This window comes from Pristiophorus japonicus, unplaced genomic scaffold (assembly GCF_044704955.1).
Source record: "Pristiophorus japonicus isolate sPriJap1 unplaced genomic scaffold, sPriJap1.hap1 HAP1_SCAFFOLD_340, whole genome shotgun sequence".
In the NCBI taxonomy this organism is placed as follows: Eukaryota; Metazoa; Chordata; class Chondrichthyes; family Pristiophoridae; genus Pristiophorus; species Pristiophorus japonicus.
In genome coordinates this window covers 618422-644083 of record NW_027253216.1, presented here as the reverse complement: position 1 = coordinate 644083, position 25662 = coordinate 618422, and the positions used below count along the sequence as shown (strand labels likewise).

The following is a 25662-nucleotide window of genomic DNA, read 5'->3' as shown; positions in this document are numbered from 1 at the left end:
GTCGGAGAGGCAGTCGGTGAGTCGGAGAGACAGTCGGTGAGTCGGAGAGACAGTCGGTGAGTCGGAGAGACAGTCGGTGAGTCGGTCGTTGAGTCAGAGAGGCAGTCGGTGAGTCGGAGAGACAGTCGGTGAGTCGGAGAGACAGTCCGTGAGTCGGAGAGACAGTCGGTGAGTCGGAGTGGCAGTCGGTGAGTCGGAGAGACAGTCGGTGAGTCGGAGAGGCAGTCGGTGAGTTCGTGAGACAGTCGGTGAGTCGGAGAGGCGGTCGGTGAGTCGGAGAGGCAGTCGGTGAGTTGGAGAGACAGTCGGTGAGTCGGAGTGGCAGTCGGTCAGTCGGAGAGACAGTCGTTGAGTCGGAGAGACGGTCGGTGAGTCGGAGAGGCGGTCGGTGAGTCGGAGAGACAGTCGGTGAGTCGGTGAGACGGTCGGTGAGTTGGTGAGACGGTCGGTGAGTCGGTGAGTCGGTCGGTGAGTCGGAGAGACAGTCGGTGATTCGGAGAGACGGTCGGTGAGTCGGAGAGACGGCCGGTGAGTCGGAGAGACGGTCGGTGAGTCGGAGAGACAGTCGTTGAGTCGGAGAGACAGTCGGTGAGTCGGAGAGACAGTTGGTGAGTCGGTGAGACGGTCGGTGAGTCGGTGAGTCGGAGAGACAGTCGGTGAGTCGGTGAGTCGGTGAAGCAGTCGGTGAGTCGGAGTGGCAGTCGGTCAGTCGGAGAGACAGTCGTTGAGTCGGAGAGACAGTCAGTGAGTCGGTGAGACAGTCGGTGAGTCGGAGAGACAGTCGGTGAGTCGGAGAGTCAGTCGGTGAGTCGGAGAGACAGTCGGTGAGTCGGTCGGTGAGTCAGAGAGGCAGTCGGTGAGTCGGAGAGACAGTCGGTGAGTCGGAGAGACAGTCGGTGAGTCGGTCGGTGAGTCAGAGAGGCAGTCGGTGAGTCGGAGAGACAGTCGGTGAGTCGGCAAGACAGTCGGTGAGTAGGAGAGACAGTCGGTGAGTCGGTGAGACGGTCGGTGAGTTGGTGAGACGGTCGGTGAGTCGGAGAGACAGTCGGTGATTCGGTGAGACGGTCGGTGAGTTGGTGAGACGGTCGGTGAGTCGGTGAGTCGGTCGGTGAGTCGGAGAGACAGTCGGTGAGTCGGAGAGACGGTCGGTGAGTCGGAGAGACGGTCGGTGAGTCGGAGAGACGGTCGGTGAGTCGGAGAGGCGGTCGGTGAGTCGGAGAGGCCGTCGGTGAGTCGGAGAGACAGTCGGTGAGTCGGAGAGACAGTCGGTGAGTCGGAGAGACAGTTGGTGAGTCGGTGAGACGGTCGGTGAGTCGGAGAGACTGTCGGTGAGTCGGAGAGACAGTCGGTGAGTCGGAGTGGCAGTCGGTGAGTCGGAGAGACAGTCGGTGAGTCAGAGAGACGGTCGGTGAGTCGGAGAGGCAGTCGGTGAGTCGGTGATACAGTCGGTGAGTCGGAGAGACGGTCGGTGAGTCCGAGAGGCAGTCGGTGAGTCGGTGAGACAGTCGGTGAGTCGGAGAGGCAGTCGGTGAGTCGGAGAGACAGTGGGTGAGTCGGAGAGGCAGTCGGTGAGTCGGAGAGACAGTCGGTGAGTCGGAAAGACAGTCGGTGAGTCGGTGAGTCGGAGAGTCGGTGAGTCGGAGAGGCAGTCGGTGAGTCGGAGAGACGGTCGGTGAGTCGGAGAGACAGTCGGTGAGTCGGTGAGTCGGTGAGTCGGAGAGTCGGTGAGTCGGAGAGGCAGTCGGTGAGTCGGAGAGACGGTCGGTGAGTTGGAGAGACGGTCGGTGAGTCGGAGAGACGGTCGGTGAGTCGGTGAGTCGGAGAGACAGTCGGTGAGTTGGTGAGTCGGAGAGACGGTCGGTGAGTCAGAGAGACAGTCGGTGAGTCGGAGAGACAGTCGGTGAGTCGGAGAGACAGTCAGAGAGACAGTCGGTGAGTCGGAGAGACAGTCGGAGAAACAGTCGGTGAGTCGGTGAGACAGTCGGTGAGTCGGAGAGGCAGTCGGTGAGTCGGAGAGACAGTTGGTGAGTCGGTGAGTCGGAGAGACAGTCGGTGAGTCGGTGAGACAGTCGGTTAGTCGGAGAGGCAATCGGTGAGTTGGAGAGACAGTTGATGAGTCGGTGAGTCGGAGAGGCAGTCGGTGAGTCGGAGAGACAGTCGGAGAGACAGTCGGTGAGTCGGAGAGGCAGTCGGTGAGTCGATGAGACAGTCGGTGAGTCGGAGAGGCAGTCGGTGAGTCGGAGAGGCAGTCGGTGAGTCGGAGAGGCAGTCGGTGAGTCGAAGAGACAGTCGGTGAGTCGGAGAGACAGTCGGTGAGTCGGAGAGACAGTTGGTGAGTCGGTGAGACGGTCGGTGAGTCGGAGAGACAGTCGGTGAGTCCGAGAGACAGTCGGTGAGTCGGAGTGGCAGTCGGTGAGTCGGAGAGACAGTCGGTGAGTCAGAGAGACGGTCGGTGAGTCGGAGAGGCAGTCGGTGAGTCGGTGAGACAGTTGGTGAGTCGGAGAGACGGTCGGTGAGTCCGAGAGGCAGTCGGTGAGTCGGTGAGACAGTCGGTGAGTCGGAGAGGCAGTCGGTGAGTCGGAGAGACAGTTGGTGAGTCGGAGAGGCAGTCGGTGAGTCGGAGAGACAGTCGGTGAGTCGGAAAGACAGTCGGTGAGTCGGTGAGTCGGTGAGTCGGAGAGTCGGTGAGTCGGAGAGGCAGTCGGTGACTCGGAGAGACGGTCGGTGAGTCCGAGAGACGGTCGGTGAGTCGGAGAGACAGTCGGTGAGTCGGAGAGACAGTCGGTGAGTCGGTGAGTCGGTGAGTCGGAGAGTCGGTGAGTCGGAGAGGCAGTCGGTGAGTCGGAGAGACGGTCGGTGAGTTGGAGAGACGGTCGGTGAGTCGGAGAGACGGTCGGTGAGTCAGTGAGTCGGAGAGACAGTCGGTGAGTTGGTGAGTCGGAGAGACAGTCGGTGAGTCGGAGAGACAGTCGGTGAGTCGGAGAGACAGTCGGTGAGTCGGAGAGACAGTCGGTGAGTCGGAGAGACAGTCGGTGAGTCGGTCGGTGAGTCAGAGAGGCAGTCGGTGAGTCGGAGAGACAGTCGGTGAGTCGGAGAGACAGTCGGTGAGTCGGTCGGTGAGTCAGAGAGGCAGTCGGTGAGTCGGAGAGACAGTCGGTGAGTCGGCAAGACAGTCGGTGAGTAGGAGAGACAGTCGGTGAGTCGGTGAGACGGTCGGTGAGTTGGTGAGACGGTCGGTGAGTCGGAGAGACAGTCGGTGATTCGGTGAGACGGGCGGTGAGTTGGTGAGACGGTCGGTGAGTCGGTGAGTCGGTCGGTGAGTCGGAGAGACAGTCGGTGAGTCGGAGAGACGGTCGGTGAGTCGGAGAGACGGTCGGTGAGTCGGAGAGACGGTCGGTGAGTCGGAGAGGCGGTCGGTGAGTCGGAGAGGCCGTCGGTGAGTCGGAGAGACAGTCGGTGAGTCGGAGAGACAGTCGGTGAGTCGGAGAGACAGTTGGTGAGTCGGTGAGACGGTCGGTGAGTCGGAGAGAGTGTCGGTGAGTCGGAGAGACAGTCGGTGAGTCGGAGTGGCAGTCGGTGAGTCGGAGAGACAGTCGGTGAGTCAGAGAGACGGTCGGTGAGTCGGAGAGGCAGTCGGTGAGTCGGTGAGACAGTCGGTGAGTCGGAGAGACGGTCGGTGAGTCCGAGAGGCAGTCGGTGAGTCGGTGAGACAGTCGGTGAGTCGGAGAGGCAGTCGGTGAGTCGGAGAGACAGTGGGTGAGTCGGAGAGGCAGTCGGTGAGTCGGAGAGACAGTCGGTGAGTCGGAAAGACAGTCGGTGAGTCGGTGAGTCGGAGAGGCAGTCGGTGAGTCGGAGAGACGGTCGGTGAGTCGGAGAGACAGTCGGTGAGTCGGTGAGTCGGTGAGTCGGAGAGTCGGTGAGTCGGAGAGGCAGTCGGTGAGTCGGAGAGACGGTCGGTGAGTTGGAGAGACGGTCGGTGAGTCGGAGAGACGGTCGGTGAGTCGGTGAGTCGGAGAGACAGTCGGTGAGTTGGTGAGTCGGAGAGACGGTCGGTGAGTCAGAGAGACAGTCGGTGAGTCGGAGAGACAGTCGGTGAGTCGGAGAGACAGTCAGAGAGACAGTCGGTGAGTCGGAGAGACAGTCGGAGAAACAGTCGGTGAGTCGGTGAGACAGTCGGTGAGTCGGAGAGGCAGTCGGTGAGTCGGAGAGACAGTTGGTGAGTCGGTGAGTCGGAGAGACAGTCGGTGAGTCGGTGAGACAGTCGGTGAGTCGGAGAGGCAATCGGTGAGTTGGAGAGACAGTCGGAGAGACAGTCGGTGAGTCGGAGAGACAGTCGGAGAGACAGTCGGTGAGTCGGAGAGACAGTCGGAGAGACAGTCGGTGAGTCGGAGAGGCAGTCGGTGAGTCGATGAGACAGTCGGTGAGTCGGAGAGGCAGTCGGTGAGTCGGAGAGGCAGTCGGTGAGTCGGAGAGGCAGTCGGTGAGTCGAAGAGACAGTCGGTGAGTCGGAGAGACAGTTGGTGAGTCGGAGAGACAGTTGGTGAGTCGGTGAGACAGTCGGTGAGTCGGAGAGACAGTTGGTGAGTCGGTGAGACGGTCGGTGAGTCGGAGAGACAGTCGGTGAGTCGGAGAGACAGTCGGTGAGTCGGAGTGGCAGTCGGTGAGTCGGAGAGACAGTCGGTGAGTCAGAGAGACGGTCGGTGAGTCGGAGAGGCAGTCGGTGAGTCGGTGAGACAGTTGGTGAGTCGGAGAGACGGTCGGTGAGTCCGAGAGGCAGTCGGTGAGTCGGTGAGACAGTCGGTGAGTCGGAGAGGCAGTCGGTGAGTCGGAGAGACAGTTGGTGAGTCGGAGAGGCAGTCGGTGAGTCGGAGAGACAGTCGGTGAGTCGGAAAGACAGTCGGTGAGTCGGTGAGTCGGTGAGTCGGAGAGTCGGTGAGTCGGAGAGGCAGTCGGTGACTCGGAGAGACGGTCGGTGAGTCCGAGAGACGGTCGGTGAGTCGGAGAGACAGTCGGTGAGTCGGAGAGACAGTCGGTGAGTCGGTGAGTCGGTGAGTCGGAGAGTCGGTGAGTCGGAGAGGCAGTCGGTGAGTCGGAGAGACGGTCGGTGAGTTGGAGAGACGGTCGGTGAGTCGGAGAGACGGTCGGTGAGTCAGTGAGTCGGAGAGACAGTCGGTGAGTTGGTGAGTCAGAGAGACGGTCGGTGAGTCGGAGAGACAGTCGGTGAGTCGGAGAGACAGTCGGTGAGTCGGAGAGACAGTCGGTGAGTCGGAGAGACAGTTGATGAGTCGGTGAGTCGGAGAGACAGTCGGTGAGTCGGTAAGTCGGAGAGACGGTCGGTGAGTTGGAGAGACAGTCGGAGAAACAGTCGGTGAGTCGGTGAGACAGTCGGTGAGTCGGAGAGGCAGTCGGTGAGTCGGAGAGACAGTTGGTGAGTCGGTGAGTCAGAGAGACAGTCGGTGAGTCGGTGAGACAGTCGGTGAGTCGGAGAGACAGTTGATGAGTCGGTGAGTCGGAGAGACAGTCGGTGAGTCGGTAAGTCGGAGAGACGGTCGGTGAGTCGGAGAGACAGTCGGTGAGTCGGAGAGGCAGTCGGTGAGTCGGAGAGGCAGTCGGTGAGTCGGAGAGACAGTCGGAGAGACAGTCGGTGAGTCGGAGAGACAGTCGGAGAGACAGTCGGTGAGTCGGAGAGGCAGTCGGTGAGTCGGAGAGGCAGTCGGTGAGTCGGAGAGACAGTCGGTGAGTCGGAGAGGCAGTCGGTGAGTCGGTGAGGCAGTCGATGAGTCGGAGAGACAGTCGGTGAGTCGGAGAGACAGTCGGTGAGTCGGAGAGACAGTTGGTGAGTCGGTGAGACGGTCGGTGAGTCGGAGAGACAGTCGGTGAGTCGGAGAGACAGTCGGTGAGTCGGAGAGGCAGTCGGTGAGTCGGAGAGGCAGTCGGTGAGTCGGTGAGACAGTCGGTGAGTCGGAGAGGCAGTCGGTGAGTCGGTGAGTCGGTCGGTGAGTTGGTGAGACGGTCGGTGAGTCGGTCGGTGAGTCGGAGAGACAGTCGGTGAGTCGGAGAGACGGTCGGTGAGTCGGAGAGACGGTCGGTGAGTCGGAGAGACGGTCGGTGAGTCGGAGAGGCGGTCGGTGAGTCGGAGAGGCCGTCGGTGAGTCGGAGAGACAGTCGGTGAGTCGGAGAGACAGTCGGTGAGTCGGAGAGACAGTTGGTGAGTCGGTGAGACGGTCGGTGAGTCGGAGAGACAGTCGGTGAGTCGGAGAGACAGTCGGTGAGTCGGAGTGGCAGTCGGTGAGTCGGAGACACAGTCGGTGAGTCAGAGAGACGGTCGGTGAGTCGGAGAGGCAGTCGGTGAGTCGGTGAGACAGTCGGTGAGTCGGAGAGACGGTCGGTGATTCCGAGAGGCAGTCGGTGAGTCGGTGAGACAGTCGGTGAGTCGGAGAGGCAGTCGGTGAGTCGGAGAGACAGTGGGTGAGTCGGAGAGGCAGTCGGTGAGTCGGAGAGACAGTCGGTGAGTCGGAAAGACAGTCGGTGAGTCGGTGAGTCGGAGAGTCGGTGAGTCGGAGAGGCAGTCGGTGAGTCGGAGAGATGGTCGGTGAGTCGGAGAGACAGTCGGTGAGTCGGTGAGTCGGTGAGTCGGAGAGGCAGTCGGTGAGTCGGAGAGACGGTCGGTGAGTTGGAGAGACGGTCGGTGAGTCGGAGAGACGGTCGGTGAGTCGGTGAGTCGGAGAGACAGTCGGTGAGTTGGTGAGTCGGAGAGACGGTCGATGAGTCGGAGAGACAGTCGGTGAGTCGGAGAGACAGTCGGTGAGTCGGAGAGACAGTCAGAGAGACAGTCGGTGAGTCGGAGAGACAGTCGGAGAAACAGTCGGTGAGTCGGTGAGACAGTCGGTGAGTCGGAGAGGCAGTCGGTGAGTCGGAGAGACAGTTGGTGAGTCGGTGAGTCGGAGAGACAGTCGGTGAGTCGGTGAGACAGTCGGTGAGTCGGAGAGGCAATCGGTAAGTTGGAGAGACAGTTGATGAGTCGGTGAGTCGGAGAGGCAGTCGGTGAGTCGGAGAGGCAGTCGGTGAGTCGGAGAGACAGTCGGAGAGACAGTCGGTGAGTCGGAGAGACAGTCGGAGAGACAGTCGGTGAGTCGGAGAGGCAGTCGGTGAGTCGATGAGACAGTCGGTGAGTCGGAGAGGCAGTCGGTGAGTCGGAGAGGCAGTCGGTGAGTCGGAGAGGCAGTCGGTGAGTCGAAGAGACAGTCGGTGAGTTGGAGAGACAGTCGGTGAGTCGGAGAGACAGTTGGTGAGTCGGTGAGACGGTCGGTGAGTCGGAGAGACAGTCGGTGAGTCGGAGAGACAGTCGGTGAGTCGGAGTGGCAGTCGGTGAGTCGGAGAGACAGTCGGTGAGTCAGAGAGACGGTCGGTGAGTCGGAGAGGCAGTCGGTGAGTCGGTGAGACAGTTGGTGAGTCGGAGAGACGGTCGGTGAGTCCGAGAGGCAGTCGGTGAGTCGGTGAGACAGTCGGTGAGTCGGAGAGGCAGTCGGTGAGTCGGAGAGACAGTTGGTGAGTCGGAGAGGCAGTCGGTGAGTCGGAGAGACAGTCGGTGAGTCAGAAAGACAGTCGGTGAGTCGGTGAGTCGGTGAGTCGGAGAGTCGGTGAGTCGGAGAGGCAGTCGGTGACTCGGAGAGACGGTCGGTGAGTCCGAGAGACGGTCGGTGAGTCGGAGAGACAGTCGGTGAGTCGGAGAGACAGTCGGTGAGTCGGTGAGTCGGTGAGTCGGAGAGTCGGTGAGTCGGAGAGGCAGTCGGTGAGTCGGAGAGACGGTCGGTGAGTTGGAGAGACGGTCGGTGAGTCGGAGAGACGGTCGGTGAGTCGGTGAGTCGGAGAGACAGTCGGTGAGTTGGTGAGTCGGAGAGACGGTCGGTGAGTTGGAGAGACAGTCGGAGAAACAGTCGGTGAGTCGGTGAGACAGTCGGTGAGTCGGAGAGGCAGTCGGTGAGTCGGAGAGACAGTTGGTGAGTCGGTGAGTCAGAGAGACAGTCGGTGAGTCGGTGAGACAGTCGGTGAGTCGCAGAGGCAATCGGTGAGTCGGAGAGACAGTTGATGAGTCGGTGAGTCGGAGAGACAGTCGGTGAGTCGGTAAGTCGGAGAGACGGTCGGTGAGTCGGAGAGACAGTCGGTGAGTCGGAGAGGCAGTCGGTGAGTCGGAGAGGCAGTCGGTGAGTCGGAGAGACAGTCGGAGAGACAGTCGGTGAGTCGGAGAGACAGTCGGAGAGACAGTCGGTGAGTCGGAGAGGCAGTCGGTGAGTCGGAGAGGCAGTCGGTGAGTCGGAGAGACAGTCGGTGAGTCGGAGAGGCAGTCGGTGAGTCGGTGAGGCAGTCGATGAGTCGGAGAGACAGTCGGTGAGTCGGAGAGACAGTCGGTGAGTCGGAGAGACAGTTGGTGAGTCGGTGAGACGGTCGGTGAGTCGGAGAGACAGTCGGTGAGTCGGAGAGACAGTCGGTGAGTCGGAGAGGCAGTCGGTGAGTCGGAGAGGCAGTCGGTGAGTCGGTGAGACAGTCGGTGAGTCGGAGAGGCAGTCGGTGAGTCGGTGAGTCGGTCGGTGAGTTGGTGAGACGGTCGGTGAGTCGGTCGGTGAGTCGGAGAGACAGTCGGTGAGTCGGAGAGACGGTCGGTGAGTCGGAGAGACGGTCGGTGAGTCGGAGAGACGGTCGGTGAGTCGGAGAGGCGGTCGGTGAGTCGGAGAGGCCGTCGGTGAGTCGGAGAGACAGTCGGTGAGTCGGAGAGACAGTCGGTGAGTCGGAGAGACAGTTGGTGAGTCGGTGAGACGGTCGGTGAGTCGGAGAGACAGTCGGTGAGTCGGAGAGACAGTCGGTGAGTCGGAGTGGCAGTCGGTGAGTCGGAGACACAGTCGGTGAGTCAGAGAGACGGTCGGTGAGTCGGAGAGGCAGTCGGTGAGTCGGTGAGACAGTCGGTGAGTCGGAGAGACGGTCGGTGATTCCGAGAGGCAGTCGGTGAGTCGGTGAGACAGTCGGTGAGTCGGAGAGGCAGTCGGTGAGTCGGAGAGACAGTGGGTGAGTCGGAGAGGCAGTCGGTGAGTCGGAGAGACAGTCGGTGAGTCGGAAAGACAGTCGGTGAGTCGGTGAGTCGGAGAGTCGGTGAGTCGGAGAGGCAGTCGGTGAGTCGGAGAGATGGTCGGTGAGTCGGAGAGACAGTCGGTGAGTCGGTGAGTCGGTGAGTCGGAGAGGCAGTCGGTGAGTCGGAGAGACGGTCGGTGAGTTGGAGAGACGGTCGGTGAGTCGGAGAGACGGTCGGTGAGTCGGTGAGTCGGAGAGACAGTCGGTGAGTTGGTGAGTCGGAGAGACGGTCGATGAGTCGGAGAGACAGTCGGTGAGTCGGAGAGACAGTCGGTGAGTCGGAGAGACAGTCAGAGAGACAGTCGGTGAGTCGGAGAGACAGTCGGAGAAACAGTCGGTGAGTCGGTGAGACAGTCGGTGAGTCGGAGAGACAGTCAGAGAGACAGTCGGTGAGTCGGAGAGACAGTCGGAGAGGCAGTCGGTGAGTCGGAGAGACAGTTGGTGAGTCGGTGAGTCGGAGAGACAGTCGGTGAGTCGGTGAGACAGTCGGTGAGTCGGAGAGGCAATCGGTAAGTTGGAGAGACAGTTGATGAGTCGGTGAGTCGGAGAGGCAGTCGGTGAGTCGGAGAGACAGTCGGAGAGACAGTCGGTGAGTCGGAGAGACAGTCGGAGAGACAGTCGGTGAGTCGGAGAGGCAGTCGGTGAGTCGATGAGACAGTCGGTGAGTCGGAGAGGCAGTCGGTGAGTCGGAGAGGCAGTCGGTGAGTCGGAGAGGCAGTCGGTGAGTCGAAGAGACAGTCGGTGAGTTGGAGAGACAGTCGGTGAGTCGGAGAGACAGTTGGTGAGTCGGTGAGACGGTCGGTGAGTCGGAGAGACAGTCGGTGAGTCGGAGAGACAGTCGGTGAGTCGGAGTGGCAGTCGGTGAGTCGGAGAGACAGTCGGTGAGTCAGAGAGACGGTCGGTGAGTCGGAGAGGCAGTCGGTGAGTCGGTGAGACAGTTGGTGAGTCGGAGAGACGGTCGGTGAGTCCGAGAGGCAGTCGGTGAGTCGGTGAGACAGTCGGTGAGTCGGAGAGGCAGTCGGTGAGTCGGAGAGACAGTTGGTGAGTCGGAGAGGCAGTCGGTGAGTCGGAGAGACAGTCGGTGAGTCAGAAAGACAGTCGGTGAGTCGGTGAGTCGGTGAGTCGGAGAGTCGGTGAGTCGGAGAGGCAGTCGGTGACTCGGAGAGACGGTCGGTGAGTCCGAGAGACGGTCGGTGAGTCGGAGAGACAGTCGGTGAGTCGGAGAGACAGTCGGTGAGTCGGTGAGTCGGTGAGTCGGAGAGTCGGTGAGTCGGAGAGGCAGTCGGTGAGTCGGAGAGACGGTCGGTGAGTTGGAGAGACGGTCGGTGAGTCGGAGAGACGGTCGGTGAGTCGGTGAGTCGGAGAGACAGTCGGTGAGTTGGTGAGTCGGAGAGACGGTCGGTGAGTCGGAGAGACAGTCGGTGAGTCGGAGAGACAGTCGGTGAGTCGGAGAGACAGTCGGTGAGTCGGAGAGACAGCCGGTGAGTCGGAGAGACAGTTGATGAGTCGGTGAGTCGGAGAGACAGTCGGTGAGTCGGAGAGACAGTCGGTGAGTCGGTGAGTCGGTGAGTCGGAGAGGCAGTCGGTGAGTCGGAGAGACGGTCGGTGAGTTGGAGAGACGGTCGGTGAGTCGGAGAGACGGTCGGTGAGTCGGTGAGTCGGAGAGACAGTCGGTGAGTTGGTGAGTCGGAGAGACGGTCGATGAGTCGGAGAGACAGTTGGTGAGTCGGAGAGACAGTCGGTGAGTCGGAGAGACAGTCAGAGAGACAGTCGGTGAGTCGGAGAGACAGTCGGAGAAACAGTCGGTGAGTCGGTGAGACAGTCGGTGAGTCGGAGAGGCAGTTGGTGAGTCGGTGAGTCGGAGAGACAGTCGGTGAGTCGGTGAGACAGTCGGTGAGTCGGAGAGGCAGTCGGTGAGTCGGAGAGACAGTTGGTGAGTCGGTGAGTCGGAGAGACAGTCGGTGAGTCGGTGAGACAGTCGGTGAGTCGGAGAGGCAATCGGTAAGTTGGAGAGACAGTTGATGAGTCGGTGAGTCGGAGAGGCAGTCGGTGAGTCGGAGAGACAGTCGGAGAGACAGTCGGTGAGTCGGAGAGACAGTCGGAGAGACAGTCGGTGAGTCGGAGAGGCAGTCGGTGAGTCGATGAGACAGTCGGTGAGTCGGAGAGGCAGTCGGTGAGTCGGAGAGGCAGTCGGTGAGTCGGAGAGGCAGTCGGTGAGTCGAAGAGACAGTCGGTGAGTCGGAGAGACAGTCGGTGAGTCGGAGAGACAGTTGGTGAGTCGGTGAGACGGTCGGTGAGTCGGAGAGACAGTCGGTGAGTCGGAGAGACAGTCGGTGAGTCGGAGTGGCAGTCGGTGAGTCGGAGAGACAGTCGGTGAGTCAGAGAGACGGTCGGTGAGTCGGAGAGGCAGTCGGTGAGTCGGTGAGACAGTTGGTGAGTCGGAGAGACGGTCGGTGAGTCCGAGAGGCAGTCGGTGAGTCGGTGAGACAGTCGGTGAGTCGGAGAGGCAGTCGGTGAGTCGGAGAGACAGTTGGTGAGTCGGAGAGGCAGTCGGTGAGTCGGAGAGACAGTCGGTGAGTCGGAAAGACAGTCGGTGAGTCGGTGAGTCGGTGAGTCGGAGAGTCGGTGAGTCGGAGAGGCAGTCGGTGACTCGGAGAGACGGTCGGTGAGTCCGAGAGACGGTCGGTGAGTCGGAGAGACAGTCGGTGAGTCGGAGAGACAGTCGGTGAGTCGGTGAGTCGGTGAGTCGGAGAGTCGGTGAGTCGGAGAGGCAGTCGGTGAGTCGGAGAGACGGTCGGTGAGTTGGAGAGACGGTCGGTGAGTCGGAGAGACAGTCGGCGAGTCGGAGAGACAGTCGGTGAGTTGGTGAGTCGGAGAGACGGTCGGTGAGTCGGAGAGACAGTCGGTGAGTCGGAGAGACAGTCGGTGAGTCGGAGAGACAGTCGGTGAGTCGGAGAGACAGTCGGTGAGTCGGAGAGACAGCCGGTGAGTCGGAGAGACAGTTGATGAGTCGGTGAGTCGGAGAGACAGTCGGTGAGTCGGTAAGTCGGAGAGACGGTCGGTGAGTTGGAGAGACAGTCGGAGAAACAGTCGGTGAGTCGGTGAGACAGTCGGTGAGTCGGAGAGGCAGTCGGTGAGTCGGAGAGACAGTTGGTGAGTCGGTGAGTCGGAGAGACAGTCGGTGAGTCGGTGAGACAGTCGGTGAGTCGGAGAGGCAATCGGGGAGTCGGAGAGACAGTTGATGAGTCGGTGAGTCGGAGAGACAGTCGGTGAGTCGGTAAGTCGGAGAGACGGTCGGTGAGTCGGAGAGACAGTCGGTGAGTCGGAGAGGCAGTCGGTGAGTCGGAGAGGCAGTCGGTGAGTCAGAGAGACAGTCGGAGAGACAGTCGGTGAGTCGGAGAGACAGTCGGAGAGACAGTCGGTGAGTCGGAGAGGCAGTCGGTGAGTCGGAGAGGCAGTCGGTGAGTCGGAGAGACAGTCGGTGAGTCGGTGAGACGGTCGGTGAGTCGGAGAGGCAGTCGGTGAGTCGGTGAGTCGGTCGGTGAGTCGGAGAGACAGTCGGTGAGTCGGAGAGACAGTCGGTGAGTCGGAGAGACAGTTGGTGAGTCGGTGAGACGGTCGGTGAGTCGGAGAGACAGTCGGTGAGTCGGAGAGACAGTCGGTGAGTCGGAGAGGCAGTTGGTGAGTCGGAGAGGCAGTCGGTGAGTCGGTGAGACAGTCGGTGAGTCGGAGAGGCAGTCGGTGAGTCGGTGAGTCGGAGAGGCAGTCGGTGAGTCGGAGTGACGGTCGGTGAGTCGGAGAGGCAGTCGGTGAGTCGGAGAGGCAGTCGGTGAGTCGGAGAGGCAGTCGGTGAGTCGGTGAGTCGGCCGGTGATTCGGAGAGATGGTCGGTGAGTCGGAGAGACGGTCGGTGAGTCGGTGAGACAGTCGGTGAGTCGGTGAGATGGTCGGTGAGTCGGAGAGACAGTCGGTGAGTCGGTGAGACAATCGGTGAGTCGGTGAGACGGTCGGTGAGTCGGTGAGACAGTCGGTGAGTCGGTGAGACGGTCGGTGAGTCGGTGAGTCGGTGAGACGGTCGGTGAGTCGGTGAGTCGGTCGGTGAGTTGGTGAGTCGGAGAGACGGTCGGTGAGTCGGAGAGACAGTCGGTGAGTCGGAGAGACGGTCGGTGAGTCGGTGAGTCGGAGAGACGGTCGGTGAGTCGGTGAGTCGGAGAGACTGTCGGTGAGTCGGTGAGTCGGAGAGACAGTCGGTGAGTCGGTGCGTCGGTCGGTGAGTCGGAGAGACAGTCGGTGAGTCGGAGAGACGGTCGGTGAGTCGGAGAGACAGTCGGTGAGTCGGAGAGACGGTCGGTGAGTCGGTGAGTCGGAGAGACAGTCGGTGAGTCGGTGAGTCGGAGAGACAGTCGGTGAGTCGGAGAGGCAGTCGGTGAGTCGGTGAGTCGGTCGGTGAGTCGGAGAGACAGTCGGTGAGTCGGAGAGACGGTCGGTGAGTCGGTGAGTCGGAGAGACAGTCGGTGAGTTGGTGAGTCGGAGAGACGGTCGGTGAGTCGGAGAGACAGTCGGTGAGTCGGAGAGACAGTCAGAGAGACAGTCGGTGAGTCGGAGAGACAGTTGGAGAAACAGTCGGTGAGTCGGTGAGACAGTCGGTGAGTCGGAGAGACAGTCGGTGAGTCAGAGAGGCAGTCGGTGAGTCGGAGAGACAGTCGGAGAGACAGTCGGTGAGTCGGAGAGGCAGTCGGTGAGTCGGAGAGACAGTCGGAGAGACAGTCGGTGAGTCGGAGAGACAGTCGGAGAGACAGTCGGTGAGTCGGAGAGGCAGTCGGTGAGTCGGAGAGGCAGTCGGTGAGTCGGAGAGACAGTCGGTGAGTCGGTGAGACGGTCGGTGAGTCGGAGAGGCAGTCGGTGAGTCGGTGAGTCGGTCGGTGAGTCGGAGAGACAGTTGGTGAGTCGGAGAGACAGTCGGTGAGTCGGAGAGGCAGTCGGTGAGTCGGAGAGGCAGTCGGTGAGTCGGTGAGACAGTCGGTGAGTCGGAGAGGCAGTCGGTGAGTCGGTGAGTCGGAGAGGCAGTCGGTGAGTCGGAGTGACGGTCGGTGAGTCGGAGAGGCAGTCGGTGAGTCGGAGAGACAGTCGGTGAGTCGGAGAGGCAGTCGGTGAGTCGGTGAGTCGGCCGGTGAGTCGGAGAGACGGTCGGTGAGTTGGAGAGACGGTCGGTGAGTCGGTGAGACAGTCGGTGAGTCGGTGAGATGGTCGGTGAGTCAGAGAGACAGTCGGTGAGTCGGTGAGACAATCGGTGAGTCGGTGAGACGGTCGGTGAGTCGGTGAGACAGTCGGTGAGTCGGTGAGATGGTCGGTGAGTCGGTGAGTCGGTCGGTGAGTTGGTGAGTCGGAGAGACGGTCGGTGAGTCACAGAGACAGTCGGTGAGTCGGTGAGTCGGAGAGACGGTCGGTGAGTCGGTGAGTCGGTGAGTCGGAGAGACGGTCGGTGAGTCGGTGAGTCGGAGAGACGGTCGGTGAGTCGGTGAGTCGGAGAGACAGTCGGTGAGTTGGTGAGTCGGAGAGACAGTCGGTGAGTCGGTGCGTCGGTCGGTGAGTCGGAGAGGCAGTCGGTGAGTCGGTGAGTCGGTCGGTGAGTCGGAGAGATGGTCGGTGAGTCGGAGAGATGGTTGGTGAGTCGGTGAGACAGTCGGTGAGTCGGTGAGATGGTCGGTGAGTCGGTGAGTCGGTGAGACAGTCGGTGAGTCGGTGAGACAGTCGGTGAGTCGGTGAGACGGTCGGTGAGTCGGTGAGTCGGAGAGACGGTCGGTGAGTCGGTGAGACAGTCGGTGAGTCGGTGAGATGGTCGTTGAGTCGGTGAGTCGGTGAGACAGTCGGTGAGTCGGAGAGACGGTTGGTGAGTCGGTGAGACAGTCGGTGAGTCGGTGAGATGGTCGGTGAGTCGGTGAGTCGGTGAGACAGTCGGTGAGTCGGAGAGACGGTCGGTGAGTCGGAGAGGCAGTCGGTGAGTCGGAGAGACAGTCGGTGAATCGGAGAAGCAGTCGGTGAGTCGGAGAGACGGTCGGTGAGTCGGAGAGACGGTCGGTGAGTCGGAGAGACGGTCGGTGAGTCGGAGAGACATTCGATGAGTCGGAGAGACAGTCGGTGAGTCGGAGAGACAGTCGATGAGTCGGAGAGACAGTCGGTGAGTCGGAGAGATGGTCGGTGAGTCGGAGAGACGGTCGGTGAGTCGGTGAGACAGTCGGTGAGTCGGTGAGATGGTCGGTGAGTCGGTGAGACAGTCGGTGAGTCGGTGAGACGGTCGGTGAGTCGGTGAGACAGTCGGTGAGTCGGAGAGACGGTCGGTGAGTCGGTGAGACAGTCGGTGAGTCGGTGAGATGGTCGGTGAGTCGGTGAGACAGTCGGTGAGTCGGTGAGACGGTCGGTGAGTCGGTGAGACAGTCGATGAGTCGGAGAGACAGTCGGTGAGTCGGAGAGACGGTCGGTGAGTCGGTGAGACAGTCGGTGAGTCGGTGAGATGGTCGGTGAGTCGGTGAGACAGTCGGTGAGTCGGTGAGACGGTCGGTGAGTCGGTGAGACGGTCGGTGAGTCGGTGAGTCGGAGAGACGGTCGGTGAGTCGGAGAGACGGTCGGTGAGTCGGAGAGACAGTCGGTGAGTCGGAGAGACGTTTGGTGAGTCAGAGAGACGGAGAGACGGAGAGACGGAGAGGCGGAGAGCCGGAGAGGAGGCGGAGATTGTGCAGCTGCAGCAGGGCAGAAGGCAAAAAAGTAGAAAAAAATTGAAAGGTGACGTCACAGCCAAGGGGGTAAGTGATTGGCTGTTATTGGTAAGTAAATTTTCGATTTCTTTCTATATCAGTAAGTAAACTTTTAATATTGTTGTTGCCCAATTAAGTTAATCCAAGGGTTAAGTCATGGCAGGAGAGCTTGGACACATGTTATGCTCCTCCTGTACTATGTGGGAAGTCAGGGACGCTTACGGGAAGTGCATCTGACTGCAGCTCTTGACAGACCGCATTGCGGCACTGGAGCTGCGGGTGGATTCACTCTGGAGCATCCACGATGCTGAGAATGACGTGAATAGCACGTTTAGTGAGTTGGTCTTACCGCAGGTAAAGGGTCCACAGCCAGATAGTAAATAGGTAACCAACAGGAAGAGCAGTGCAAGGAAGGTAGTGCAGGGGTCCCCTGTGGTCAGCCCCCTGCAAAACGGATACACTGCTTTGGGTGCTGTTGGGGGGGATGACTCTTCAGGGGAGGGCAGCAGCAGCCAAGTTCATGGCCCCGTGGCTGGCTCTGTTGCACAGGAGGGCAGGAAAAAGAGTGGGAGAGCGATAGTGATAGGGAATTCAATTGTAAGAGGAATAGATAGGTGTTTCTGCGGCCGCAACCCAGACTCCAGGATGGTATGTTGCCTCCCTGGTGCAAGGGTCAAGGATGTCTCGGAGCGGGTGCAGGACATTCTGTAAAGGGAGGGTGAACAGCCAGTTGTCGTAGTGCATATAGGTACCAACGATATAGGTAAAAAATGGAATGAGGTCCTACAAGACGAATTTAGGGAGCTCGGAGCTAAATTAAAAAGTAGGACCTCAAAAGTAGTAATCTCAGGATTGCTACCAGTGCCACGTGCTAGTCAGAGTAGGAATCGCAGGATAGCTCAGATGAATACATGGCTTGAGGAGTGGTGCAGAAGGGAGGGATTCAAATTCCTGGGACACTGGAACCGGTTCTGGGGGAGGTGGGACCAGTACAAACCGGGCGGTCTGCACCTGGGCAGGACCGGAACCAATGTCCTAGGGGGAGTGTTTGCTAGTGCTGTTGGGAGGGATTAAACTAATATGGCAGGGTGATGGGAACCTATGCAGGGAGACAGAGGGAAGTAGAATGGGGGCAGAAGCAAAAGATAGAAAGAAGAAAAGTGGAGGGCAGGGAAACCCAAGGCAAAAAGCAAAAAGGGCCAATTACAGCAAAATTCAAAATGGGCAAAGTGTGTTAAAAAGACAAGCCTGAAGGCTCTGTGCCTCAATGCGAGGAGTATTCGGAATAAGGTGGACGAAATAACTGCGCAGATAGCAGATAACGGATATGATGTAATTGGCATCACAGAGACATGGCTCCAGGGTGACCAAGGCTGGGAACTCAACATCCAGGGGTATTCAGCATTTAGGAAGGATAGACAGAAAGGAAAAGGAGGCGGGGTGGTGTTGCTGGTTAAAGAGAAAATTAATGCATTAGTAAGGAAGGACATTAGCCTGGATGATGTGGAATCGGTATGGGTGGAGCTGCGGAACACCAAAGGGCAGAAAACACGAGTGGGAGTTGTGTACAGACCACCAAACAGTAGTAGTGAGGTTTGGGACAGCATCAAACAAGAAATTAGGGATGTGTGCAATAAAGGTACAGCAGTTATCATGGGCGACTTTAATTTACATATAGATTGGGCTAACCAAACTGGTAGCAATGCGATGGAGGAGGATTTCCTGGAGTGTATTAGGGATGGTTTTCTTGACCAATATGTTGAGGAACCAACTAGAGAGCTGGCCATCTTAGACTGGGTGATGTGTAATGGGAAAGGACTAATTAGCAATCTTGTTGTGCGAGGTCCCTTGGGGAAGAGTGACCATAATATGGTAGAATTCTTTATTAAGATGGAAAGTGACACAGTTAATTCAGAAACTAGGGTCCTGAACTTAAGGAAAGGTACTTCGACAGCATGAGGCGTGAATTGGCTAGAATAGACTGGCAAATGATACTTAAAGGGTTGACGGTGGATAGGCAATGGCAAACATTTATAGATCAAATGGATGAACTTCAACAATTGTACATCCCTGTCTGGAGTAAAAATAAAACAGGGAAGGTGGCTCAACCGTGGCTAACAAGGGAAATTAAGGATAGTGTTAGATCCAAGGAAGAGGCATACAAATTGGCCTAAAAAAGCAGCAAACCTGAGGACTGGGAGAATTTTAGAATTTAGCAGAGGAGGAAAGGGTTTAATTAAGAGGGGGAAAATAGAGTACGAGAGGAAGCTTGCCGGGAACATAAAAACTGACTGCAAAAGTTTCTATAGATATGTGAAGAGAAAAAGATTAGTGAAAACAAACGTAGGTCCCTTGCAGTCGGACTCAGGTGAATTTATAATGGGGAACAAAGAAACAGCAGACCAATTCCACAAGTACTTTGGTTCTGTCTTCACGAAGGAAAACACAAATAACCTTCCGGATGTACTAAGGGATCGAGGGTCGAGAGAGAAGGAGGAACTGAAGGATATCCTTATCAGACGGGAAATTGTGTTTGGAAAATTGATGGGATTAAAGGCCGATAAATTCCCAGGGCCTGATTGTCTGCATTCCAGAGTAATTAAGGAAGTGGCCCTAGAAATAGTGGATGCATTGGTGATCATTTTCCAACAGTCTATCGACTTGGGATCAGTTCCTATGGACTGGAGGGTAGCGAATGTAACACCACTGTTTAAAAAAGGAGGGAGAGAGAAAACGGGGAATTATAAACCGGTTAGTCTGACATCAGTCGTGGGGAAAATGTTGGAATTAATTATTAAAGATGAAATAGCAGCGCATTTGGAAAGCAGTGACAGGATCAGTCCAAGTCAGCATGGATTTATGAAAGGGAAATCATGCTTGACAAATCTTCTGGAATTTTTTGAGGATGTAACTAGTAAAGTGGACAAGGGATGTGGTGTATTTCGACTTTCAAAAGGCCTTTGACAAGATCCCACATAAGAGATTGGTGTGCAAAATTAAAGCACATGGTATTGGGGGTAATATACTGACGTGGATAGAGAATTCGTTGGCAGACAGGAAGCAGAGAGTCGGGATAAACGGGTCCTTTTCAGAATGGCAGGCAGTGACTAGTGGAGTGCCGCAGGGCTCAGTGCTGGGACCCCAGCTCTTTACAATATACATTAATAATTTGGATGAAGGAATTGAATGTAATATCTCCAAGTTTGCAGATGACACTAAACTGGGTGGCGGTGTGAGCTGTGAGGGGGACGCTAAGAGGCTGCAGGGTGACTTGGACAGATTAGGTGAGTGGACAAATGCATGGCAGACGCAGTATAATGTAGATAAATGTGAGGTTATCCACTTTGGAGGCAATAACACGAAGGCAGAATATTATCTGAATGGCGGCACATTAGGAAAAGGGGAGGTGCAACGAGACCCTGGGTGTCATGGTACATCAGTCATTGAAAGTTGGCATGCAGGTACAGCAGGCGGTGAAGAAGGCAAATAGCATGTTGGCCTTCATAGCGTGGGGATTTGAGTATAGGAGCAGGGAGGTCTTACTGCAGTTGTACAGGGCCTTGGTGAGGCCGCACCTGGAATATTGTGTTCAGTTTTGGTCTCCTAATCTGAGGAAGGATGTTCTTTCTACTGAGGGAGTGCAGCGAAGGTTCACCAGACTGATTCCCGGGATGGCGGGACTGACATATGAGGAGAGACTGGATCAACTGGGCCTTTATACACTGGAGTTTAGAAGGATGAGAGGGGATCTCATAGAAACATATAAAATTCTGATGGCATTGGACAGGTTAGATGCAGGAAGAATGTTCCCGATGTTGGGGGAAGTCCAGAACCAGGGGACACAGTCTTAGGATACGGGGTAAGCCATTTAGGACCGAGATGAAGAGAAACTTCTTCACTCAGAGAGTTGTTAACCTATGGAATTCCCTGCCGCAGAGAGTTGTTGAGGCCAGTTCATTGGATATATTCAAGAGGGAGTTAGATATGGCCCTTACGGCTGAAGGGATCAAGGGGTATGGAGAGAAAGCAGGAAAGGGGTACTGAGGGAATGATCAGCCATGATCTTATTGAATGGTGGTGCAGGCTCGAAGGGCCGAATGGCCTACTCCTGCACCTATTTTCTATGTTTCTATGTTTCTATGACAGGTACCGAGGGCTCAATACTGCAGAAACTAAAGGAATATAGAAAGTGCAGGGGTGAAATTATAAAGGAAATTAGGAAAGCAAAGAGAGAGCATGAAAATATTTTGGCAAGTAAAATCAAGGATAACCCTAAGATGTTCTATAAATATATTAAGAGCAAGAGAGTAACTAAAGAAAGGGTAGGGCCTATTAGAGACCATGAGGGTAATCTGTGTGTGGAGGCGGAAGATGTGGGTCTGGTTTTAATGAATACTTTGCGTCTGTTTTCACAAAGGAGAGGGGCGATGCAGACATTGCAATCAGGGAGGAGGAGTGTGAAATATTTGATGAAATAAACATAGAGAGAGAGGAAATATTAAGGGATTTAGCAGCTTTGAAAGTGGATAAATCCCCAGGCCCAGATGAAATGTACCCCAAGCTGTTAAGAGAAGCAAAAGAGGAAATCGCAGAGGCTCTGACCATTATTTTCCAATCCTCTCTGGCTTCAGGTGTGGTGCCAAAGGACTGGAGGACTGCTAACATGGTACCTTTGTTTAAAAATGGAGAAAGGGATAGACCGAGTAATTACAGGCCAGTCAGCCTAACCTCAGTGGTAGGAAAATTATTGGGAAAACTCCTGAAGGATAGGAGAAATCTTCATTTACAAAGACATGGATTAATTAAGGAGAGACAGCATGGATTTGTCCAGCAAGGGAAGATCATTTCTGACTAACTTGATTGAATTTTTTGAGGAGGTAACATGGAGGTGAGAGTAGTGCATTTATACATAAGAAATAGGAGCAGGAGTAGGCCATACGGCCCCTCGAGCCTGCTCCGTCATTCTATCAGATCATGGCTGATCTGATCATGGACTCAGCTCCACTTCCCTGCCCGCTCCCCATAATCTTTGACTTGCTTATCGTTCAAAAATCTGTCTATCACCACCTTAAATATATTCAATGACCCAGCCTCCACAGCTCTCTGAGGCAGCGAATTCCACAGATTCACAACCCTCTGAGAGAAGAAATTCCGCCTCAGCTCAGTTTTAAATGGGTGGCCCCTTATTCTGAAACTATGCCCCTAGTTCTAGATTCCCCCACGAGGGGAAACATCCTCTCTGCATCTACCCAGTCCAGCCCTTTCAGAATCTTATACGTTTCATTAAGATCACCTCTCATTCTTCTAAAGTCCAATGAGTATAGGCTCAACCGACTCAACCTTTCTTCATAAGACAAGCCCTTCATATCCGGAATCAACCTAGTGAACCTTCTCTGAAATGCCTCCAATGCAAGTATATCCTTCCTTAAATACGGAGACCAAAACTGTACGCAGTACTCCAGGTATGGCCTCACCAATACCCTGTACAGATGTAGCAGGACTTCTCTGCTTTTATACTCTATCCCCCTTGCGATAGAGGCCAACATTAAATTTGTCTTCCTGATTACTTGCTATCCCTGCATACTAACTTTTTTGTATTTCATGCACAAGGACCTCCAGGTCCCTCTGTACCGCAGCATTTTGTAGGTACAGGTCTGTCACTGTATAACACTGGGGTACAGTACTGGTGGGTACAGGTCTGTCACTGTATAACACTGGGGTACAGTACTGGTGGGTACAAGTATGTCACTGTATAACACTGGGGTACAGTACTGGTGGGTACAGGTCTGTCACTGTATAACACTGGGGTACAGTACTGGTGGGTACAGGTCTGTCACTGTATAACACTGGGGTACAGTACTGGTGGGTACAGGTCTGTCACTGTATAACACTGGGGTACAGTACTGGTGGGTACAGGTCTGTCACTGTATAACACTGGGGTACAGTACTGGTGGGTATAGGTCTGTCACTGTATAACACTGGGGTACAATATTGGTGGGTACAGGTCTGTCACTGTATAACACTGGGGTACAATACTGGTGGGTACAGGTCTGTCACTGTATAACACTGGGGTACAGTACTGGTGGGTACAGGTCTATCACTGTATAACACTGGGGTACAGTACTGGTGGGTACAGGTCTGTCACTGTATAACACTGGGGTACAGTACTGGTGGGTACAGGTCTGTCACTGTATAACACTGGGGTACAGTACTGGTGGGTACAGGTCGGTCACTGTATAACACTGGGGTACAGTACTGGTGGGTACAGGTCTGTCACTGTATAACACTGGGGTACAGTGCTGGTGGGTACAGGTCTGGCACTGTATAACACTGGGGTCCAGTACTGGTCTATCGTTGATGGTCGAACTTTGTGTTAACGTAATACAAGTTTCTGGCCTGTCTATTCCCCATTGTCCACCCTGTGTGGAATGTTTTGCGACTAAGCCCAACAGATAACGGTTTGATATTGGTGGTTAGTTGGTTGGTTGATTTCCTTCCACTGCCAGGGAGTGTCTCCTGAAGGGCTCATGTGGTCAACTTCAGATTGGGTTTGGATGGTCCAACTCCTTCCTACTCAAACTGCTCGCCAGCACTTACTGTGCCCACTGCTGCGTGATGTATGGGAAGCAGAATTGGGGCAAGGGGGGAAGGGGAATTGTGGGGAGGGGGAGGGGAATTGGGGGCAAGGGGGGAGGGGAATTGGGGGCAAGGGGGGAGGGGAATTGTGGGAAGGGGGAAGGGGAATTGGGGGGAGGGGGTGAGGGGAATTAGGGGGAAGGGAATTGTGGGGAGGGGAATTGGGGGGAGGGGGTGAGGGGAATTGGGGGGAGGGGAATTGGGGGCATGGGGGAAGGGGAATTGTGGGGAGGGGGTGAGGGGAATTGGGGGGAAGGGGGGAGGGGAATTGTGGGGAGGGGAATTGGGGGGAGGGGGTGAGGGGAATTGGGGGGAGGGGGAAGGAAATTGGGGGGAGGGGGTGAGGGGAATTGTGGGGAAGGGGAATTGTGGGGAGGGGGGAAGGGGAATTGGGGGGAGAGGGTGAGGGGAATTGGGGGGAGAGGGTGAGGGGAATTGGGGGGGTGAGGGGAATTGGGGGGAAAGGGAATTGGGGGGAGGGGTGAGGGGAATTGGCAGGCGGTTACTTGCCCGTGAACCATACTGAGGATGGTATTTTACCCTTCAGGAGATAAGTTTTACTGGAGACAGTTGTTAATTGTAGGGTCAGTAATGACCCGTTTCCCTTTCCTTACCGGTGCTGGCATGATTGGGTGACTGCACTGGTAATTTTCCAAATCCGTTCCTTTCGCTCTCTTTTGTGCAGAATCGTAGATTTTCCTGCTGCGTTTGAATACTTTCTGACATATTTCCTTGTGTGTGGCGATGCGATCCAGAACAAACCTGCGACCACAGAAGGCGCAGTGGGTTTTCTCCTCCGGAGAATAATGTCCATTCCACTCTGTGCCCTTGTTGTGTGGTGAGTCGCTGTAATGTGCGCTCTCATCTCCTTCATCTTCTGTGTCATCTCTTGCTTCACTTGTAATCTCTTTATAATCCGCAAATGGATTTGAATGATCAGTATATTCCTCTGAGGATTGGACTTCAAACTCTTTGGCCCCTTTACAGCTGCTTCGAGTTTTCATCCGGTGTGATTTATCACTTCTCCTCGCTGATCCGTGATCACCACCGTCTCTCGCACTCTCGCGTTTCAGTCTTTCTCTCTGTCTCTGCTTTGCTGCTTTTTCCATTTCAACCAACCTCTCTTTCTCTTCCCTCTCTTTCTCTTCCCTCTCTCGCTCTGCCCTCTCACTCTTTCTCCTCTCCCTCTCTGACCTCTCCCTCTCTGGTCTCTCCCTCTCCCTCTCTGGCCTCTCCCTCTCCCTCTCTGACCTCTCCCTCTCTGGCCTCTCCCTCTCTGACCTCTCCCTCTCCCTCTCTGACCTCTCCCTCTCCGTCTTTGACCTCTCCCTCTCTGACCTCTCCCTCTCCCTCTCTGGCCTCTCCCTCTCCCTCTCTGACCTCTCCCTCTCTGGCCTCTCCCTCTCCCTCTCTGACCTCTCCCTCTCTGGCCTCTCCCTCTCTGACCTCTCCCTCTCCCTCTCTGACCTCTCCCTCTCTGACCTCTCCCTCTCCCTTTCTGGCCTCTCCCTCTCCCTCTCTGACCTCTCCCTCTCTGACCTCTCCCTCTCCCTCTCTGACCTCTCCCTCTCCCTCTCTGACCTCTCCCTCTCCCTCTCTGGCCTCTCCCTCTCACTCTCTGACCTCTCCCTCTCTGGCCTCTCCCTCTCCCTCTCTGACCTCTCCCTCTCCCTCTCTGGCCTCTCCCTCTCCCTCTCTGACCTCTCCCTCTCTGACCTCTCCCTCTCTGGCCTCTCCCTCTCTGACCTCTCCCTCTCTGGCCTCTCCCTCTCTGACCTCTCCCTCTCTGACCTCTCCCTCTCTGACCTCTCCCTCTCTGGCCTCTCCCTCTCTGACCTCTCCCTCTCTGACCTCTCCCTCTCTGACCTCTCCCTCTCTGACCTCTCTCTCTCTACCCTGCTCCTTTGCACCCACCCTATTTCCAACACATTTTTCTCTAGCCTCTCTTCTTTATCTGCTTGATCCCTTCGCATCTGAATTTGTCTCAGTTCTTCCTCTATTTTTCTCAGTCTTCCTTGGATGACACTCTCCTTCTTAGAAATCTCCAGGTCTAGGTTCTGTCTGCCATTTTGCTGGATATTTGGGGCTTCCTTGGGTTCTTGTCCTTTGGGACAGGGTGAACTGCTGTCCTGACTGCTGCTTTGCCTCAACTGAACTGGAGAAGATGGCTCTCCCAGCGGGCGGAGCTCCACACACCGTTCCCTGATCCTGACGTGGGATCTGCTGGTGAGGCCTTTCTCCTTGGACTCCTTGGGGGGAGAAGGTCTGAATGTAACAGCTGGCCACATGGGAGCATCCAGGGGTATTAAACTCCTCCAATCGTCAGATTCACCTTCAAGGTTGAAGATGTTCCCTGGCCCAGAGGTTTTCCTGTCGATGGGTCGCAGAGGATGAGACCTGTCGATGCCAGCACACCTTTTGCCTTGTGGGCCGAGTGCAATTCGTGGCCACCCAAAGTGCTGGTCCTGCGGGGACAGCTGTTGCTCAAATGTTGACCCGGCTGAAGAACTGTCCTCGGTGCCGGCGTTCCAGCCGTCTACGGAAGGAGCTTCCAGGAGACAGGAGGATCTGAGCCGGGACAGAGCCTCTTGATACTGCTGCTTATAGATGGCCATTAGCTTGAGCTGTTTCTCTCGCTCCAGCCTCTGTTGGAACTGGTGTTTCAGTAAGTCCAGCTTAGACTGTGGTGCAGCGAGCTGAGCATCATGGGCAGCTCGGCCGATGGGTGGAAGCTTGCTGGAGCTCTTCGTTTTACCATAACGGGCCAAAGGGTCAATCTGAAGATAAGGACCCATTTCGCAATCAGCCATTAACACGTCCAGCAACCTGCGGTGGAAACACACACAAATTAAACTGGTCTCCAGAAACGGTCGGAAGAGAGCTGGAACTTGTCGCTCCTCCAACAAATGACCAGTAACAGAAGCCTCGGCTCGATGGCTGCACTCTCACCGGGCAGACAGAAGAACATAAGAATTAGGAACAGGAGTAGGCCATCTAGCCCCTCAAGCCTGCTCCGCCATTCAACAAGATCATGGCTGATCTGGCCGTGGACTCAGCTCCACTTACCCGCCCGCTCCCCGTAACCCTTAATTCCCTTATTGGTTAATAATCTATCTATCTGTGACTTGAATACATTCAATGAGCTAGCCTCA

General features: G+C 56.4%; 1 protein-coding gene across 1 annotated transcript in view; it reads right to left on the bottom strand.

Annotated features, from left to right (window-relative positions):
* Window positions 1-25320, bottom strand: part of LOC139250045 (apical junction molecule ajm-1-like) — a 123541-nt gene extending 98221 nt beyond the window's left edge. The window contains exons 1-2 of the mRNA XM_070872608.1: window positions 24437-25320; window positions 23125-24103 (exon numbers count right to left, since the gene is read on the bottom strand). Coding sequence (XP_070728709.1) covers window positions 23125-24103; window positions 24437-25320 — 1863 coding nt within the window. The remainder of the gene's footprint in view (window positions 1-23124; window positions 24104-24436) is intronic.
* Window positions 25321-25662: the final 342 nt, after the last annotated feature.